Source organism: Vipera berus, assembly GCF_964194415.1.
Source record: "Vipera berus genome assembly, chromosome: 6".
In the NCBI taxonomy this organism is placed as follows: Eukaryota; Metazoa; Chordata; class Lepidosauria; order Squamata; family Viperidae; genus Vipera; species Vipera berus.
The window spans coordinates 38,842,289-38,861,937 of record NC_138208.1 but is presented as its reverse complement, the minus strand read 5'-3'; the positions used below and the strand labels follow the sequence as shown (position 1 = coordinate 38,861,937).

The window sequence follows — 19,649 nt, the reverse complement described above, 5'->3', positions numbered from 1 at the left end:
TGGGGTGCCTCAGGGGTCGGTACTCTTGCCTCTCCTGTTCAACATCTATATGAAGCCACTGGGAGAGATCATCCGTGGCTTCGGGGTGAGGTATCATCAATATGCTGATGATACCCAGCTTTTCATCTCCACCCCGAACCAACCCAGTGATGCCCTCGATGTGATGTCCCGTTGCCTGGAAGCGGTACAGATTTGGAAGGGAAAGAACAGGCTCTGGCTCAACCTGGCCAAGACTGAGTGGCTTTACGTACCGGCATCTCGTTTAGTCCAAGAGGTTCCATCTTTGGTTATAGGAGGAGAGATGTTACCTCCCGTTGATAGAACACGCAATTTAGGCGTCCTCCTGGATTCACGACTCAGTTTTGAAGATCATATTGGAGTCGTGGCTAGGGGGGCATTTGCCCAGATTCGCCTGGTACGCCAGTTGCGCCCCTTTCTGGACCGAGATGCCCTACACACAGTCACCCACGCACTCGTTACCTCCCATATAGATTACTGCAATGCTCTCTACATGGGGCTGCCCTTAAAGACCACCCGGAGGCTTCAGCTGGTGCAGAGTGCGGCTGCACGAGTAGTGATGGGAGCAACCCGATACTCCCATATTACACCCCTCCTGCATGAGCTGCATTGGTTACCAGTTGCCCTCCAGGTGAGATTTAAGGTGCTGGTACTTACCTTTAAAGCCCTACATGGCTTAGGCCCGGGATACTTGCAGGACCATCTGCTGCCGGGAACGAATTCCCATCGCCCAGTACGCTCACACAGAGAAGGCCTCCTCAGGGTACCGTCAGCTAGACAATGTTGGCTGGCGACCCCCAGGGGCAGGGCCTTCTCTGTGGGAGCGCCAGCCCTGTGGAACCAGCTCCCCCATGAGCTTCAGATGGCCCCAGATCTCCAGTCCTTTCGCCGCGGCCTCAAAACACTCCTTTTCCACCTGGCTGACCTGGACCGACAGGGATTTTAATTATGTTTTTAATTTTTTAACTCTAATTTTTCATTTATTTTAATTTTAGTTTATTGTACAGAGGCCTTTAATTTTAATTTTATCTTAACTTCTGTATTTATTGTATGTTATTGTTGTTAGCCACCCTGAGTCCTTCGGGAGATAGGGCGGCATGTAAGTCATAATAAATAAATAAATAAATAAATAAATAAATAAATAAATAAATAAATAAAGCATTTTTTTAAAAAAATTCCCATTTATATCCCGCCCTTCTCCGAAGACTCAGGGTGGCTTACAATCTAAGAAGCACAAATCAATGTGCTTAGCAATAGCCTTCATTGATTGTGTGGATCACAACAAAGTGTGGCAATTTCTTAAAGAGATGGAAGTACTAGACCATCTTATTTGTCTCTTGAGAAACCTATATGCGGGTCAAGAATCAACAGTGAGGACTGGACACGGAACCACTGATTGGTTCAAAAGTAGGAAAGGAGTCCAGGAAGGCTGTATACTGTCGCCCTGCCTATTTAACTTATATGCAGAGCACATCATGAGAAAGGCAGGGCTACATGAATCAAAAGTTGGAATTAAGATTGCCGTGAGAAATATTAACAACCTAAGATATACAGATGATATCACTCTAATGGCAGAAAGTGAAGAAGAACTAAAGAGCCTCTTGTTGCAGGTGAAGAAGGAGAGTGCAAAACTTGGGTTGAAACTTAACATTAAGAAAACCAAGATCATGACTTCTGGTTTGCACGCACGGCACTTCCGGACGTGCAGGAACAGCCTGCTTCCTGCTGTCCGTTTCTTTCTTTTTTGGAGGACCCTGAAAAGGGTCAAAAATTGCCCTGGAGGGGCAATTACCGAGAGGAGGACTTTCCTACGATCGTGGAAGGGCAGCAGCCATCCGCTGGAATCCGGAATCATCTCCTTTGGCCTGAAGAAAAGAGACCGGCCATAAAGATGGCCAATCATTAAGCTGCTCCCTGCCAAAAGCCAAAGCACTACCTAGCACTAAGAAGCAATCTGGAGGACCTGGGTGAGCTTTTACCTTTCTTATTCCCTAACCATCTTCCTGTGGGACTTTCCTGAAAACCTCCTTCCCCATTTTTTGAGAAAACGGCAAATATCTACTCTGGGAACAAATCTTAAAGCCTCAAAGCTACAAAAGAACGTTAATTAATTCAGCAAAGAAATTAAGTAATTTCATCTGTATTTACTAAAAAGCTTCTATTTGTTGCTTGGAATCCACTACCCTATCTTTTCTCTAAGCTGTGAATTAAGGAAAAAATTTGGACTAATCCTACAAAAGTTCTATATTAATTTGGAAAAAGAAAAGAAAAGAAAATTCCTACATTGCATGTTATATGTTACTGATGACATCTTGTGGCGAAACCTGGTACAGCAAGTAAATTTCCTTTTTTTGTTGTGAGAGCTCACTGAATAACAGAGCTTTCCTTGACACTAAGATAAGGGTGGGAACACCTGGCACTGAATACAACTCTTCAGGAGGTGGAACATCTATGAATATTATTAAAACAGCCTCCATGGAAGATTTAACTGCAAACAACAATGAAATGGATGAATACATCCCACCATTTGATTATAAACTGATATTGGACACGATTTTGGCAATGACAGAGCAAATTAAAGCCAAATGGCAAGAAAAATCTGACAACTTAAAGCCATCAAATCAAATTTTGATTTTAAATGAGGAAAAGATAACCCAAAATCAAATAGAAATGGAACCTAATACTAAAATAGGAGATTTCAAAGAACAACAAAAGCAACCTACAGAAGACCTTAAAGTCAACACTTTAATAGCAACTACAAAACTTGCAACCCAAAAAGCAGCAACACCTGAAGAAAACAACACCAAGAGTGAAGACACTAAAGGCCTTCAAATACAATATATCGAGAATTCAATTAATCAAAGGACAATGATAATATCAGCTACTACTTTCTACCTAACCCAGATAGAATTGGAAGAACAAAAAGATTTGACTGATTTTTTTTATTTTTTATTTTATTTTTAATTCCATTTATATCCCGCCCTTCTCCAAAGACTCAGGGCGGCTTACAAGCTTAGCAGTAGCCTTCATTCTATGTATATGCCTGCTTATTAGGGCTTTCACACACACCCCAAGCGGCATTATTACAAAGTCAGCTTATTGCCCCCAACAATCTGGGTCCTCATTTTACCTACCTCGGAAGGATGGAAGGCTGAGTCAACCTTGAGCCTGGTGGGATGCGAACCTGCACTAATTGCAGGCAGCTGGTGTTACTTAAGGAGGCATTAGCCCACTGCTCCACCAAGGCTCTTTTAATGACAACTATATGATTTAATGACAACTATATTATATCAACCATCAAAAACTGAATTATCAAAGCAAAAATACAATGGTTACAAAGGGGACATCTTCCTTGCAAAACTGATATTTAGATATGCTCCCTGGATTCAAATAAGGGGTATAGAAAGAAAGGAAGATACATTTGAGATTTTAAAGATGCCAAGAGGAAAGCATGATTGGCATAAAAGGAAGGCAAGAGTTAGATTTTTTAAAAAACTGAACTTGTTTGTCTTTGGGGTTCCTAAAGATAGACTATAAGAACATCTTTTTTGTGGATTAAGGGGAATCCCTAAAAAATGTAACTGATTTTACATTTAGCTTTTAGATCTGCAAAGGTAAACAAATGTAAGCTTTTAGAATATAACTCCGAACTATATCTTAGAACTTGGAATGACATATCAAAAGATAGTATTTTAATAATTGATGTACCATCAAGATGACTTATAGAATATTCAGTGGTTACTTTTGAACCATAGTATAGAACCTAGAATTTTATATATAAAAGATAGTATTTTAATAATTGTTGAATGGTTAAGGCAAAAAAGATATTTCTAAGCACATTGGTTTGTGCTTAAATTGTAAGCCGCCCTGAGTCTTCGGAGAAGGGCAGGATATAAATGGGATTAAAATAAAATAAAAAAAATAAAATAATAACTGGTGATTTGTTAAGATGAAAATTAGACTTTAATGGTAAAACATAAGAATGCTTTGTAATGAACGATATAAGTGTTGTAGACAAAAGAATTATTCTTTATTGAAATAGGAAATTGTGGGTTACCCAAAAATTAAGCTTTTGCTATATACTATAGGCCACTCTAGAATATCCTATTGCAATTAGATAAAATTTAAAACCAGGATATTGATATGTATTACTGAAAATATTTTTAAGTTTTGTTGATTGACTAGGTTACACCTAGAAATGTATTAACTTGCCTATTTTGACTATGTAATAACTAAGGGAAGTAGAGAGGGCATCTCTGTTGATGTAACCTGAACTATTTACAACTGGTTTTTTCTTATTTTAACTACCCAACCACCACATTGTTTCACAAATACATGTATCTGTAAATATTAAAAAATCAATAAATCTTGTCTAAAAAAAAGAAAAGAAAACCAAGATCATGGCATTCGGCCCTCTCAATTCCTGACAAATAGATGGGGAAGAAATGGAGGTAGTGACAGATTTTATTTTCCTGGGCTCCAAGATCACTGCAGATGGGGACTGCAGCCAAGAAATTAAAAGACGCTTGCTCCTTGGGAGGAAAGCAATGGCAAATCTAGACAGCATACTAAAAAGCAGAGACATCACCCTGTCCACAAAAGTGCGTATAGTCAAGGCTATGGTCTTCCCAGTTGCAATGTATGGCAGTGAAAATTGGACCATAAGAAAGGCTGAGCTCCAAAAAACTGAGGCCTTTGAACTATGGTGCTGGAGAAGACTCCTGTGAGTCCCTTGGACTACAAGGCGATCAAACCAGTCAGTCCTAGAGGAGATCAACCCTGACTGCTCTTTAGAAGGCCAGATCCTGAAGTTGAAACTCAAATACTTTGGCCACCTAATGAGAAGGAAGGACTCACTGGAGAAGAGCCTAATGCTGGGAAAGATTGAGGGCAATAGAAGAAGGGGACGACAGAGAATGAGGTGGCTGGATGGAGTCACTGAAGCAGTAGACGTGAGCTTAAATGGACTCCAGAAGATGGTAGAGGACAGAAAGGCCTGGAGGAACATTGTCCATGGGGTTGCGATGGGTCAGACATGACTTCGCAGCTAACAATAAAATGTTGTGGGGCACCCAAGGCCTATATAAAGTAGTCCTGAACTACAGATTACTAGCGAACAGCAATAAACAATTATTTTATTCAAGTCCAAATAAGCAAGTAATCTTAATGTTTCTAATCATAAAAATAATGTCCCATAATTTGGAATGTACATATCAACACTGAGAAATATAATCCAAATTGGCTAAATTATGAAAGATTGATCTGGCCAATAAACAGTAAGTGTTGCATCCTTAATCCCCTTTCTTTTAAATGAAGGTTGAATTAAAAGTATTGCTTTCACTTCCATAACTTTAGGAATATTTTAATACATACTCAAAAAAAATGAAAGCTATTTTTTAATATATTACTGTATTTACATCTCCATATAATCATCACCATTCACTGCACCATTCTCTTGATGGACATTTTTAAATGCTGTCACAAAAGTATTTCACATTCTGTCTCTTTGTCACTTCGAAAAAACAATTAATTAGAATATGGAAGAAGAAACTTCTGACTCTACAAGACAATGCTAGGCTTCACAACACGTAAGTCACCCTAGATACAATTTTGAAGGTGGATTCATTATCTTATCCTCTCTGTGAGGACCTGATAGAAGACCAAAATGTGAAGTTCTTTCATTCTTGAAGAAACTTGTCCATCACTGACAAACATGTTCAGAGAATATGATTCTATGGGGAAATAAATTCAGGTAACAAAACAACTTATTTTGAGGATTATTTTTTTGTTCCATCTATTTCAACATCCCTATTTCAGCTAAAATTATGGAAATGAAGGAATTCATTCTCTCTATGTACATACATACATATATACATACATACAATATATATATATGTGTGTGTGTGTGTGTGTGTGTGTGTGTGTGTGTGATGTGTATATGTATATATGTATATATATATACACACACACAGTGAGAGCATAAGTAAGATAAAAACCTGATCTTATTTTTTTGTCTACTGATACTATATTCCTTCATAAGAAATTGTTTGCTAAGCCTCAAATTACAAAAGAAATTACCTCAAATGAAGACATGAACCCAAATCTCTTCTTTTATAGATAATTATCAACTTACCTGCTGATGCTGCTTCAGCCCAAATCTAAACCGCATCATCTCATTTATGAAAGAACAATCGCCACTGAGATTTGATGCCCGAATCTACAAAAGATGGACAAACTTGAGAATATTTATAAGCAAGTTAGCATAGTATCCCATTCCAAACCTTTTGTTTGTTTGGCTGCAAAACTGTTCTTTATTTCCAATTTGTTGTGTAATTTGTAAAAAGAGCTTCAACAATCAAATAGTTAAGAATAATTGAATTCTCTTGGTTGTTCATATAGCCATTCAACTGCTGAAAGACTATCACCTTAATCTCATTTTAGACATACGGAACATGATCTTACTCATCCAACTAGATCAGTAGTTTTCAACTTCAGAAACTTGAAGATGTGTGGACTTTAATGCCCAAATTCCTCAGTTGAGAAATATTGAGCTAAATAGTATGTAGCTGAACTTGGCTGATCGCAAAAAACTAAAGAAGACATGATTTTATTATTTTTTATTTTATTAATTATTCAATCATTTATTAATGCTTGGTTGGGATGGTTGGAATACACCAGGAAACTCCAAGGCTATAGGCTAGACAAAAAGTGTTTAAAAAGCACTCCAAAACTTGTACTAAACTATTCCCACATTGCTGCCAATAAACTAGATGAACATAGCCATGAAGACAATAGGAGTTGATATTCTGACTTAGCAATTTCATCTTCTCCAACCTCTAGGTAATACTATCCAGACTAGCTTAAATGGCACCTCTTAAGTTCTGATGAATATCTATCAGTCAGTAAATTTGATTATCTCAGTAGATGGCAGTATCTAACCTATCCTTTTGGAGTTTTGAAGCTATATAAGTGGGCTCTGCTTAGTCCTTGAATGAGACATCACTAGATAGTACCAGAATTATTATATTAGAAAGAAAAGTTTTAAAAAATCTGAGGAGGCAATGGCAAATTACGATAGAATTGGATACATCCATGACACAAGGTACCAAGTTCAATTCAAAGGACATATCAGTGGGAAAAGATCATATAACTGCCATAGATAAGGATTTTTTTCCTTGTGTTTACAAATTGTAAAGCTCTTTCTAAATCACGTGAGGCAGGATGCTTATTCTCTGGAACCAAGACAAAAAAGGGGAAAGAACTATTATTCTTTGTCTTAAAGATAAATTAGCTGATGTTTTTGATTGTTTGCAAAACTATTTATTGTTATATTAATTTAAATAACTGAGTGGAGATATTATAGGTTGTTTTATGTGTTTGCTTTTAAATGTTTTCTTGCAGTAAGGGTTAGAAGGATACACTGCTGAGGTCAAACAATGACTTAAATCATTATTTGAAAGTTGCAAAACATGCTGCAATTTCTCCCTTGTGACATTTTTAGGCTGCTCTAGATGAAATAGGGAGGAGAGAATAGATAAGTGAATATGTTGTTATATTCACTGAAGATAAGAACACATTAGTCATTTAAAAACCATTCATGTTACCATAACCTCTTAACTCTCTTTATCTCACTCTTTTTACAAAGCCTGGATTTGCTATAAGAGTACATAGACACAAGCACATACTCACACATATATAGACTAAAAGATTGCTGCAAACAATCCAGAAAAAATGGTCCATAACATAATGATTTTTGTCTTAGTACTTCATATATTTCTATATAACTTAAAATAAATCAAATATCAGGGTTACTGCCATGGAGCAGTTACATGCGGAGAATGCCCAGCTCTCCCAACAACTTGGTGGAAGTGTCCAATAGTAGTGCCTAATAAATTTGATGGCACTCTGGATATATTTCCAGCTCTTTTGGGACAATACCAACTCTTTATCAGTCTGAGAGTGGCGGACTTCCCCACTGATCAAAATAAAGTGGGATTTATGATCAGCCTCCTATCCGGCCCTTCGGCCTGTTGGGCCACACCCCTGCTGGTCCAGCCTAGTGTGTTGCTGGATAACTTTGGAGGGTTTTGTGACTACATGCGTCTCATGTATGAAGACCCGATTAAGACGCAGACTACTACCAGACGTCTGAAAGCTCTGAAGCAGGGCCGACGACCTTTACAGGGATATATCAGTGAGCTTCGGCTGCTTAGCCAGGATTCAGCCTGGAACAAAGCTACATTCATGGACGCTTTCCAGAATGGTTTGTCGGAAAGGCTGTTGTACGAGCTGGCCCATGTTGATGTTCCCCCAGACCTCAATGGGTTGATCCATCTCTGTTTGCGGATCGATACTTGGTTGCAGCAGCATAGGAGTCGTCGTGCCACCCCAGAGACTCGGGCAGCCCAGGTTATGCATGAGACCCCAGTTCTATGGGAAGAGCCTATGGAGTTAGGTGCTGCTAGACCTCGCCTATCGGTGGCAGAAATGAATAGATGGTGTTTGGGGGATTTGTGTTTCTATTGTGGGGAACTTGGTTGCATTCTGCCCCAAAAAGCGACGGGGGCATCAGTTACCAAGCCTGTCTCAGGAAAACAACATCTGTCGAGAAATGCCCCGAGCCTGACCTAAAATGTGTTTTTGGTCGGGCTTCTCCCAACCCCGAGTGACGTCCATCGGATGCTGCACTCGGACCCCCACGGCACTTGATACTGGTGGCACACAGCTCCTCCCCGGGAAGCGACGGGATTCCAGTACACGCCTTGATCGACTCTGGTGCCACCACAAACTTTATGGACATGGCACTTGTGGCCAAATGGGCTGTTCCCCAATGCCCAGTGGAACCACCTCTATTAGTAGAGACTATTGATGGCTGAGTGTGTCTGTCTGGGACAATTAAGGCTGCCACGCAACCGTTGGGTATGGCCATCAGCTTGCATGAGGCCTTTCATTTTTACATAACCTCCAACCTGCATTTCCCTGTGGTCTTGGGATTGGTGTGGCTCCAGAAGCATGACCGGCAGATTTACTGGTCCCAGAACTTGGCCACCTTTCTGAGTTTACAGTGTGTGGACCACACCCGCCAAGTTTCTGCCAGCCAGGTGGTGGATCCCCCAGGGGTCTCCCTGCCCTCCAAACTGGCAACTTAGGCTGATGTGTTCAGTAAGACTGAGGCGGATCAATTGCCTCCAACCAGGCCATACGACTGCCCCATCGACTTAGTCCCTGATATGCCTCTCCTGGTGGGGCGTTTGTATTCCATGTCAGACCCCGAGTTGGCCACGTTGCAGGACTTCCTGGTCAAAAACCTGGCTCAAGGTTTTATCCGGCCCTTGTCTTCACCAGTGTTCGCACCAGTGCTCTTTGTAAAAAAAAAGTTTGGGGAATTAAGGCTTTGTTGTGACTATCGTAAATTAAATTCCATTACGGTAATTGATACCTTCTGCCTCTCATCCCCGAACTTCTGGAATGGCTCCGAGGCAAAAATCTTCACGAAATTGTACTTGAGAGGAGCCTACAATCTTGTTTGGATCTGTCCTGGTGATGAATGGAAGAGAGTGTTTGGCACCTGGTATGGGCACTTCGAGTATACAGTGATGCCGTTTGGACTGACCAATGCCCCTGCGGTCTTCCAACACTTCATGAACTACATATTCCGGGATCTGTTAGATCAGTTTGTCATAATCTATTTGGACATTCTGATCTACTCCCTTTCATGTGAGATGCATCACCAGCACGTCTGTCAGGTCCTGCAATGGCTCCGAGATCATCGTTTGTATGCCAAACTGGAGAAATGCCAATTCTATCAAACGCCCATTGATTTCCTAGGTCATCGCATTTCTCCTGAGGGCATCGCCATGGAGCCAAGCAAGGTCGAGCCCTTGTGTACTTGGCAAACCCCAGGTCGCATTAAAGATGTCAAGCGACTCCTTGGGTTCGCCAGCTACTATAGAACCTTCATCCCTGGTTTTGCTTCCATGACCGGTTGCCCCTCACTCAGCTCTTGCAGAAAAAGACCCAGTTTCATTGGGGCACCCTAGAGCAACAAGCTTCTCAGGCTTTAAAGGAAGCTTTTATGAAGGAACTTGTCAGGGCCCGAAAACCTCTGTGTTTGCCCTTGCATATATATTCTACTTTTGAGGCCTGCCATTCTGCTGGGGGAGGGAGAGCTTGGGATAACTTTCGCTTTCTACTTTCCTTCTCCTGCCTCTATTCTTGAGAAAGGAATGCGTCTCGCTTATCAGGGAGGCGATTACAGAGAAACAAAAGCTTGGAGAAGACTTTGAGATGCACAACAACTATGCCAGTTACCTGCACATCATAGTACCTGTGGATTGGCTGAATTTCAACTGGACATTATGACTTTGGTGGAAGAATATTGTTTCTTTAATTATATCGTTTGCGTGGGATTTTCTCCAGATCTCGCCTTGACTTCCCTACTGTCACTGACCCCTAATAAAAGTATCCTTTTGAGACAATGCCTGTTTCAAGAGTTCTGCTTTATTGGATGGTTAGTTGAAGTGGGTCCTTACATAAGGCGACATCTGCATAGTAATCAATCTATTTCTATATGGAAAAGTTCCAGGAAGAGAAATGGTCCAAAGATCTCCTCTGCCTAAAAGTCAATGAAAGCCTCTCCAGGGATCTGGAAGAGGCTGGACCTTCTGGTGAAGATTGAGCCAGATGGTCACTTGGGGTCGGTTACAAGGAAGGATAGGAGGAGAAAGCCACAAAAGTCACTCTTACTTAAGGTGGAGGGAAGAAAAAAGCAAAGAAGAAAAATCCAGACCCTGCCCCTCCTGATAAAGATGGAAAAAAGGAGGAACCAAAATCAGGGGCAATGGATGTGGTGATGGAGTATGTGAAAAAAACCTTTATGAATTCAAGATGCAGCTGAAGAAAAGCCGTGAGTCAGAAGAAGAGTTGAAGGAGGAATCAGAGGAAGAAGAATCGGAAGCCCAAGAGACGGCAACAGCTGGAGCCCAAGAGGCAGCATAGTGGTGGGCCTGTCTGTCTCAAGGAGCCAGAGGGAGACCTCCTCAGCGAGCCGAGGTGAAACCAATTCTAATCAGACTGAAGTTTGATTGAGACCCGAAGCGATTGGAATATTTCCTGGCAGAAGTGTTCACCTACATGAAAATCTATAGGAGAACACTTCCTACGATGTCGAGAAAGTTCATGTGGTCATCCTGGCTCTGGAAGGTGGAGCAGCTGACTGGATGGTGAGACTACAACTGAAATGCACCCGAATTGAGAAACTTCAATCGATTTATGGCTGCGCTTTGTAAGTGTTTCGAAGACTGGCTGACCAATAAAAAAGCCTGGGAGCAGATTAAGACAGTGAAGCAAAAAAGGAGACAAGATGCTGAGTATATCAAGGAGTTCAGAGAGTTAGCCAGTCAGCTGCGCTGGCCAGAGGACATCCTGGCAAGCTGTTTCCAGGATGGACTCAATGAAGAGCTGTATAATGCCTGTGGAGCCACACAGGGACTTTAACATTTATTGTGGCCCCAGGAATGGAGTGGCCATTAGTTCTGGGACAGGCTTGGCTAAAGAAGTGGAACTCCATGATTAACTGGAGGGAAGGGCAACTGAGATTCCCACAGGGGGAAACCCCGCCTATTACTAAAGGAAACGGTGGGAGATGTGGATTACGTCATGATTTTGCCTCCGCCCTCAGTGAGTCAGACTTACAAAGCCTCCCAATGGAATACCGAGATTTGGCTGAAGCTTTCAACGAGCAGAGGGCAGACGAACTCCCCCCTCACCAGGCCACAGACTGTGCAATAGAAATCATCCTGGGGTGAAATTGCCAAAACCTAAAATGTACTCAATGACTCCTAGAGAGTTGAACGAACTGAAAAAAATTACAAAAAGAACTTAGAGCGGGGATTTATCAAGCCAGTTAGACCCCAGGTAGCAGCCAGTTATTCAGAGAAGATTTATTTATTTATTTATTTATTTATATTTTATTTTATTTTATTTTATTTTATTTGTATACCGCCCTTCTCCCGAAGGACTCAGGGCGGTGAACAGGGACATAAATACCAAAATACCCAAAATACAGAAATTAAAAACCAATTAAACCCTAGTGCCCAAATGCAGAAAATAAATTACATTAAAACAATCATTAGAAAAAAACTCATCAGACCAGGCCGGCTTGTTCAAACAAATAGATTTTTAGGTCGCGTCAGAAGGAGCGAAGGTCGGGAGCCATCCGGAGCTCAACTGGTAAACGGTTCCACAGGTCAGGCACACCCCCAGAGAACACCCTCCCCATGGGGGTCACCAGACGGCATTCTCCGAACGGCAGCACCCTGAGGAGGCCCTCTCTGTGGGAGCGCACTGGGCGGAGGGAAGTTGATGCCGGCCGCAGGTGCTCCCTAAGGTACTCCGGACCCATGCCATGTAGGGCTTTGTAGGTCATAACCAGTACCTTGAATCTCACCCGGAAGGCAACCGGAAGCCAATGCAGCTCACGGAGCAGAGGTGTAATATGACAGTATCGGGAGACTCCCAACACAACTCGCACGGCTGCATTCTGCACCAGTTGGAGCCTCCGAGTGACTGTACGCAAGGTATCACGGTCTAGATAGGGCCATAACTGGCGCACCAGGCGCAACTGGGCGAAGGCCCCCCTAGTCACAGTTAATATATGATCTTCTAAAGAAAGCTGTGAATCTAGGAGAACTCCCAAGTTGCAAGCCCTATCTACGGGGGGTAATAACTCACCCCCCATAGTGAGAGATGGAATGATCTGAGTTTCCTGAGATGCTGGCACGTACAGCCACTCCGTCTTGTCAGGGTTGAGCCGAAGCCTGTTCCTCCCCATCCAGACCCGGACCGCCTCCAGGCAACGGGACATCACGTCGAGGGCATCACTGGGGTGGTTTGGGGTCGAAATGAAAAGCTGGGTATCATCAGCATACTGATGATACCCAACTCCAAAGCCACGAATCATCTCACCCAGAGGCTTCATATAGATGTTAAACAGGAGAGGCGAGAGGACCGACCCCTGAGGAACTCCACAAACGAGAGGCCTCGAGGTCGATCTCTGTCCCCCTGCCAACACTGACTGCAAACGTCCCACGAGGTAGGAGGAGAACCACTGAAAAACCGTGCCTCCCACTCCCAATCCCGAGACGCTGCAGCAGGATACCATGGTCGATGGTATCAAAAGCCGCTGAGAGGTCTAATAGGACTAGGACAGAGGAACAACCCCTGTCCCGAGCCCTCCAGAGATCATTCACCAGGGCGACCAATGCCGTCTCCGTGCTGTGCCCGGGCCTGAAACCCGATTGGTACGGGTCCAGATAGTTAATTTCCTCCAGGACTGAAGGGAGCTGATGCGCCACCACACTCTCAACAACCTTAGAAAGAAAGCGAAGGTTGGAGACCGGACGAAAGTTGTTTAATACAGCTGGGTCCAAGGTAGGTTTCTTGAGGAGAGGTCTCACCACCGCTTCCTTCAAGACGGAGGGGAAGCAACCTTCACTCAAGGAAGCAGATATCACTGCCTGGAGCCAGCCTTGTGTTCCCTCCCGAGCCGAATAAACCAGCCAGGAAGGGCACGGATCCAATAAACAAGTGGTGGAGCTCAGCTTCCTCATAATCCTGTCCACTTCCTTTGGAGTCACAGGGTCGAACTCCTCCCAGATAACATCGACAAGACCACCCATGTCCTGATCGTCAGACTCTGCCCAGTCGGAGTCCAAACCGGTCCAAATCCGAGCGATTTTGTCCGACAGATGTTGGCTAAACTCCTCGGCACAACCCTGTAAGGGATCCTCCCTCACCTCCTGATTAAGGAGGGAGCGAGTCACCCTAAACAGAGCGGCCGGGTGGTTATCTGCGGACGCAATGAGTGTAGCGAAGTAATTAGACCTCGCCATCCTCATTGCCGCGAGATAAGACCTAGTAAAGGATCTTAGTCGCGATCGGTCGGATTCAGACCGGGTGGATCTCCAACAGCTCTCTAGGCCCCGTCTCCGATGCTTCATCTCCCGGAGCTCCGCAGAAAACCATGGAGCGCACTAGGATCTGCACTGGGTCAGGGGCCGCAAGGGAACAACTCGGTCAAGTGCCTCCGTGGCAGCCTTTTCCCAGGCTTCCACTAAGGCATCAACCGAGCTGTGAGCAAAGGAGGCAGGTGGGGACCCCAGTGCTGGCTCTCTCTGTCTCTGTGTGGATTATAGAAGCCTCGACAATGTGCACATGGAAAACATATATCCATTACTTTTAATGAAAGACATGTTAGCGCACCTATTGAAAGATTTTTCCCCCTCAAAACTGGAGTTGATAGAGGTTTATATATAGAATAAGAATAAAGAAAGGAGATGAGTGGAAAAGTGCTTTCAATTTCCCATTGGGTTGCTTCCAATTTAAAGTTCATGCAACTGATCAACGAAGTTCTACGTGATCACTTGTATAAGGGAGGCCTAGTTTACCTGGACAATATCCTTATTTACATCGAAACAAAAGATGAACATATTAAGCTAGTCAGAGCAGTACTGAAAAAACTATGCTCTGCCGAACTGTATGCCAAACTGTCAAAATGTGAATTCCACAAAAATCGCACTGATTACCTGGGTTATTGCATATCAAATGAATGGATAGAGAGGGACCCAGAGAAAGTGAGGGCAGTCTTAGACTGGGCACCCCCTCAAAACCAGGAAACAGCTCCAAAGTTTCCTAGAATTTGCAAATTTCTACAGACAATTCATCCCCTCTTTTGCAGATTACCCTCCCAATCACGAACCTGTTAAAGACCAGGGGGGGGGGGCAGATAAGCCAAAGCCTAGTCAACTGTTAAAATGACAGAAGAATGTCAAGCAGCTTTTGAAAAACTTAAAGAGACTTTTTTCTATGGAGCCGGTTTTGAAACACCCGGACCCAGAACAACCTGTTATAATTCAGGCTGATGCCAGTGATGTGGCTGTGGGAGCAGTTTTACTCCAAAGAAATAAAGATGGACAATTGCAATCTTGTGCTTACACCTCTAGAAAATTGTCAGAGACTGAACAGAGGTGGGCAGCCTGGGAGAAAGAGGCCTACACTGTACGGTAGGCTTTGCTCACTTGCAGCCATTTCCTTGAAGGAAATAAAATACCATTTCAAGTATGGACTGATCATAACCTTGAAGCCATGAAAACAGCCAGAAAACTCTCCCCTAAACAACCAAGGTGGTCCCAACATTTCAATCATTTCAACTTTACAATTCATTACCTCCCTGGTGGGAAGAATTTTCTGGCTGATGCCTTATCCAGGTTACCACAATATAACAGTAAGAAAGCAGAAGCGGCCAAACCATTTCTGCATCCTCATCAAATGGTGGCCCCTGTGAGCACTAGGGCCCAATCAAAACCAGTGGAACCTGTTAGAAATACTTTATTAAAGGAATTTAAAGTCACCTTAGGAACAGATGAATGGTTTTGTAACTATAATAACCTGTGTACATTAAAAGATGGATTAGTGTAGATTGGAGAGAAACTTTACATCCCAGCAGTCTTGAGACTTAAAATGATGCAAACAGGACATGATTCAAAAACTGCTGGAAAGTTTGGTTTTGTAAAAACCTTACATCTTATTAAGAGACAATTTTGGTGGCCTGCATTGAAAAAGAACATAGAAAGCTATGTGGCCAGCTGCCCCACATGTGCAGCTGCTAAGAGGCAAAAAGGGAAATCCCCAGACTGCCGCAACCAGTAGAAAGTCTGTTAGCACCCTGGAGAGAGATTTCTATGGATTTCATTGTACAGCTGCCTGAAAGTGCTGGAAACACTGTAATTTGGGTTGTAACAGACTTGTTCTTTAGACAAGTTCATTTCATCCCATGCCCCAAGATTCCAACTGCAAAAACTTTAGCTAAACTACTTGTGCAGAACATATACTGTATCGGTTTCATGGAGCCCCACAACGTATAATTTCAGACCGAGGGATTCAATTCACTTCTAGGTTCTGGAAGGCTTTTATGGACTTAATGGGTTCTAGTTCGGGGCCATCATCTTCTCACCATCCTCAAACTAATGGGGGGACAGAGAGGCTTAACTCACTTCTAGAACAGTACCTGAGATGTTTTATTAATTACCAACAAGACAATTGGGCCAACCTGCTACCGTTTGCTGAGGTTGTGTTGTGACCCCGGCCCCGGAGGGTGCTTTATCGTGGCATATCGACTCGGAGGATGAGTTGCAGGAGGAAGCTGGCACGAGTGGCGTGCCGGAGGGGCTGACTCCCTTGGTGAGTCAGCAAGAACTGACTGTGGTTGACGTGCCTATGGACCACAGCCAAACAGAGGGGGAGGCAGAACAGAAGGCAGAGGCCGGCAGCACCGAGGAAGAGCCTCTTTTGGAGATGCAAGGGAGAGACGTAGAATATGTCGTCAACAACAGCAGCAATTGTTGCAATGTCCCAAGAGGCATGGCGGGAGACGTAGGGCCACACCCTACAAAGTATAAAAGGGGTGTGGCTGCGCAGGACAGGCGTGGTGGACAATTTGTTGGCGTTTGAGTTTTGTAGCGTGTCTGCTCGTTCGTATCTAGGCTCTGAAGCTGCTGGCCATCTACCAAGAACATGGGAACATTGCCCAGTAATTACAACATTGCTGTCTGATATAAACTTTGGAGAGAGTTAACTGTTAGAAGTCTAGTTTTCATTTGTTCAGCTTATGTTTGGCTTCTGTTGGACTTGTGAGCCTCTTTGAGGCTACTCAGTGGGAGAGGACAGAACAGGTTGCCTATAATAATGCTGTACACTCTTATATTGGTTTCACTCCATTTCAAGTAGCTAATGGTCAAACCTTTGTGGCCATGCCTGAACTCCCCATCAAAGAACCTGAGATCCCCTCCTTGCAGGAGTAGATGAAACAATTGCAAAACATCTGGCCAGTGGTCAGGAAGGCCCTGGATGAAGCCAGGAAGGGCTACAAACCCCAAGCTGACAAACGGAGGGTAGAACAGAACCTTTTCCTGTTAAGCGCCTTATCAATCCTGTGACTGTTGAATTAGATTTGTCAAAGTATCTACAGAAAATCCACCCTGTTTTCTACTGCAGTTTGTTCAAACCAGAACTCACCTCCAATATCAGGCTTCCTGCACCACCGGTGCCTATACCTATCATGGTTGAGGGAGAGCAACATTTTGAAATCAAAGACATTTTAGACTCTCAAACACGCCATGGGGTGACACAGTACCTAGTGGCTTGGAAGAATCTCCCTTCTGCCCAGAATGAGTGGGTGTAGAAGAGACACATTAGGGCCCCTATGCTTTTAAAATGCTTTCATTCTAAATATCCTGACAAACCTCATTGACTTTCTATGTTGTTGTTTCCCTTTCCCTTTTTGTTTTCTAGGTGGATTTCCCATTCTTCTAGGGGGGGGGCGTATGTCAGGACCCCAAAACCTCTGTGTTTGCCCTTGCATATATATTCTACTTTTGGGGCCTGCTATTCTGCTGGGGGGAAGGGGAGCTTGGGATAACTTTTGCTTTCTACTTTCCCTCTCCTGCCTCTATCCTTGAGAAAGGAATGTGTCTCCCTTATCAGGGAGCCAGTTACAGAGAAACAAAAGCTGGAGAAGACCTTGAGATGCACAATAACTATGCCAGTTACCCGCATATCATACCACCTGTGGATTGGGTGAATTTCAAATGAACATTATGACTTTGGTGAGAGGAATATTTGCTTGCTTAATTATACTTTTTGCATGGGATTTTCCCCAGATCTCGCCTTGACTTCCCTACAGTCACTGACCCCTAATAAAAGTATCCTTTTGAGACAATGCCTGTTTCAAGAGTTCTGGTTTCTTGGGTGGTTAGTTGAAGTGGGTCCTTACAGAACCCATCTTGAATCACCCTGACCCGCAACAGCCGTTTGTCGTGGAAGCAAATGCGTCCGATATTGCCGTTGGAGCAATGTTACTTCAGGCTCATGCACCTGGCAGTGCTCTCTTCCCTTGCATGTACTATTTCCCGAAACTTAATCTGGCTGAGTGACTACACCATCTGGGAGAAGGCGCTACTAACCATTAAAGCGGCGCTTGAGGCCTGGAGACATCATTTGGAAGGGGCTCGCTAGCAAATTGAAGTCTGGACGGACCACAGAATCTGGAAAGTTTGCAGACCGCCTGGAAATTCAATCGACAGATTCAGCTCTATGTTCCGGGAGGGCCATTCAGAGGGCTCATTCTCACTCAATGTCATGATAATCCGGCAGCGGGGCTTTTTGGCCTTTTCAAGACACTGAACCTAGTCTCCCATATATTCTGGTGGCCCCAAGTAGGAGACCATGTCCAGGCCTATGTCACGTCTTGTGTACGGTGTAGGCAGGACAAGTCAGCGACATGGGCCCCACTGGGTTTACTTCAGCCCTTGCTAATGCCTGAGACCCTGGGGAACAGTGTCCATGGACTTCTTGATGGACTTACCCCCATCTTCTGGCTTCACAACGGTGTTTGTGGTGGTGGACATGCTGACCAAGATGGCACATTTCATTTCCTGCCATGGCTTGCTGTCAGCCCACACCACCATTCACATGTTCATCCAGCAGGTTTTCTGGCTGCATGGCCTCCCAGATAGGGTCGTTTCGTATAGAGGGGCTCAATGTACGGCCTGTTTCTGGAAGGGGTTGATGAAGGCCCTAGACATACAAATCTGCCTGTCGTCAGCGCATCATCTGCAAACGGATGGCGGGACAGAGAAAGGAATTGGAAACCTAGAACAATACCTGCGTTGTTTCGTGAATCAGCAACAAGACAATTGGGCAGACTATCTTGCAGTAGCTTTTAATAACTCACAGCACACCTCCACGCATATGACACCGTTCCTGGTCTATGTGGGGTACCATCCCTGGCTTTTTCTCCTCTTGCAGCTCGACTCACCAGTTCCTGCAGCTAACAAATATCTGACTGAGTTACAGGCTATCCATCAATAGGTGCAGCGAAAACTAGATAAGGCCAAGGCCAAGATTACAAGAAAGTCACCAATCAGTCGAGGTGAGATATGCCTACATTAATGGTAGGAGATCGGGTATGGCTGTCAACCAGGAACCTTCTGTCAGACCAGTCTGCCAAGAAACTGGACCACCAGTACATAGGACTGTTCCCTACTGAAGCCATCATTAAACCGGTCGCTTATTGGTTAACCTTGTCACAGTCTCTCTTGGTCCCAGAACAACCAGCGTGTCCGCTCTGCCAATCAGAATGTACCCCATCGGAATAACATGACGGAGACAGCACTCCCGAGTATGAGGTCATCAGTATTCAAGACTCCCATTGGCTGAAAGGCCGATTCCAGTCTTTGATTGAGTGGAAGGGCTATCGACCGAAGTAGTTCACCTGGGAGGATGCGACCACCATGCATGCTCCAGCCTTGGTGATGTCGTTCCACGAACAGTTCTCTTCACAACCGCATCCGGCCCATCAGACCTGGGGGAAGGGTCTTGCAGTGCGGGATAATGTTGTGATTCCTCCTCAGTCAGTGGATCCGGCAGCTGAGTCTGAGGACTCAGATGAGGAGGAGCCTGGAATGACATTGGAGTCTGAGGATGGTACTGAGGAGCACCAAGACTCACAGTCAGACAAGGAGCCCAGCCCCTCTACTCATGCTCGGGCAGAGACACATCTGTTTTGGGAGCCT

General features: G+C 44.0%; 1 protein-coding gene across 3 annotated transcripts in view; it reads right to left on the bottom strand.

Annotated features, from left to right (window-relative positions):
• ATP23 (ATP23 metallopeptidase and ATP synthase assembly factor homolog) overlaps positions 1–19,649 on the bottom strand; it is a 57,078-nt gene that overhangs the window by 6,923 nt on the left and 30,506 nt on the right. Inside the window, exons 5-7 of one of the 3 annotated variants that reach the window (XR_014026882.1) lie at positions 19,157–19,533; positions 18,440–18,687; positions 18,036–18,139 (exon numbers count right to left, since the gene is read on the bottom strand). Coding sequence is in view for 2 of the 3 variants with exons in the window: in XM_081330951.1 (XP_081187077.1) it covers positions 19,345–19,533 (189 nt within the window). In the remaining variant the exon portion in view is untranslated. Of the gene's footprint in view, positions 1–6,151; positions 6,236–18,035; positions 18,140–18,439; positions 18,688–18,763; positions 19,534–19,649 lie in introns of those variants that run through there. The other 2 variants (XM_081330950.1, XM_081330951.1) reach the window with 2 other exon arrangements.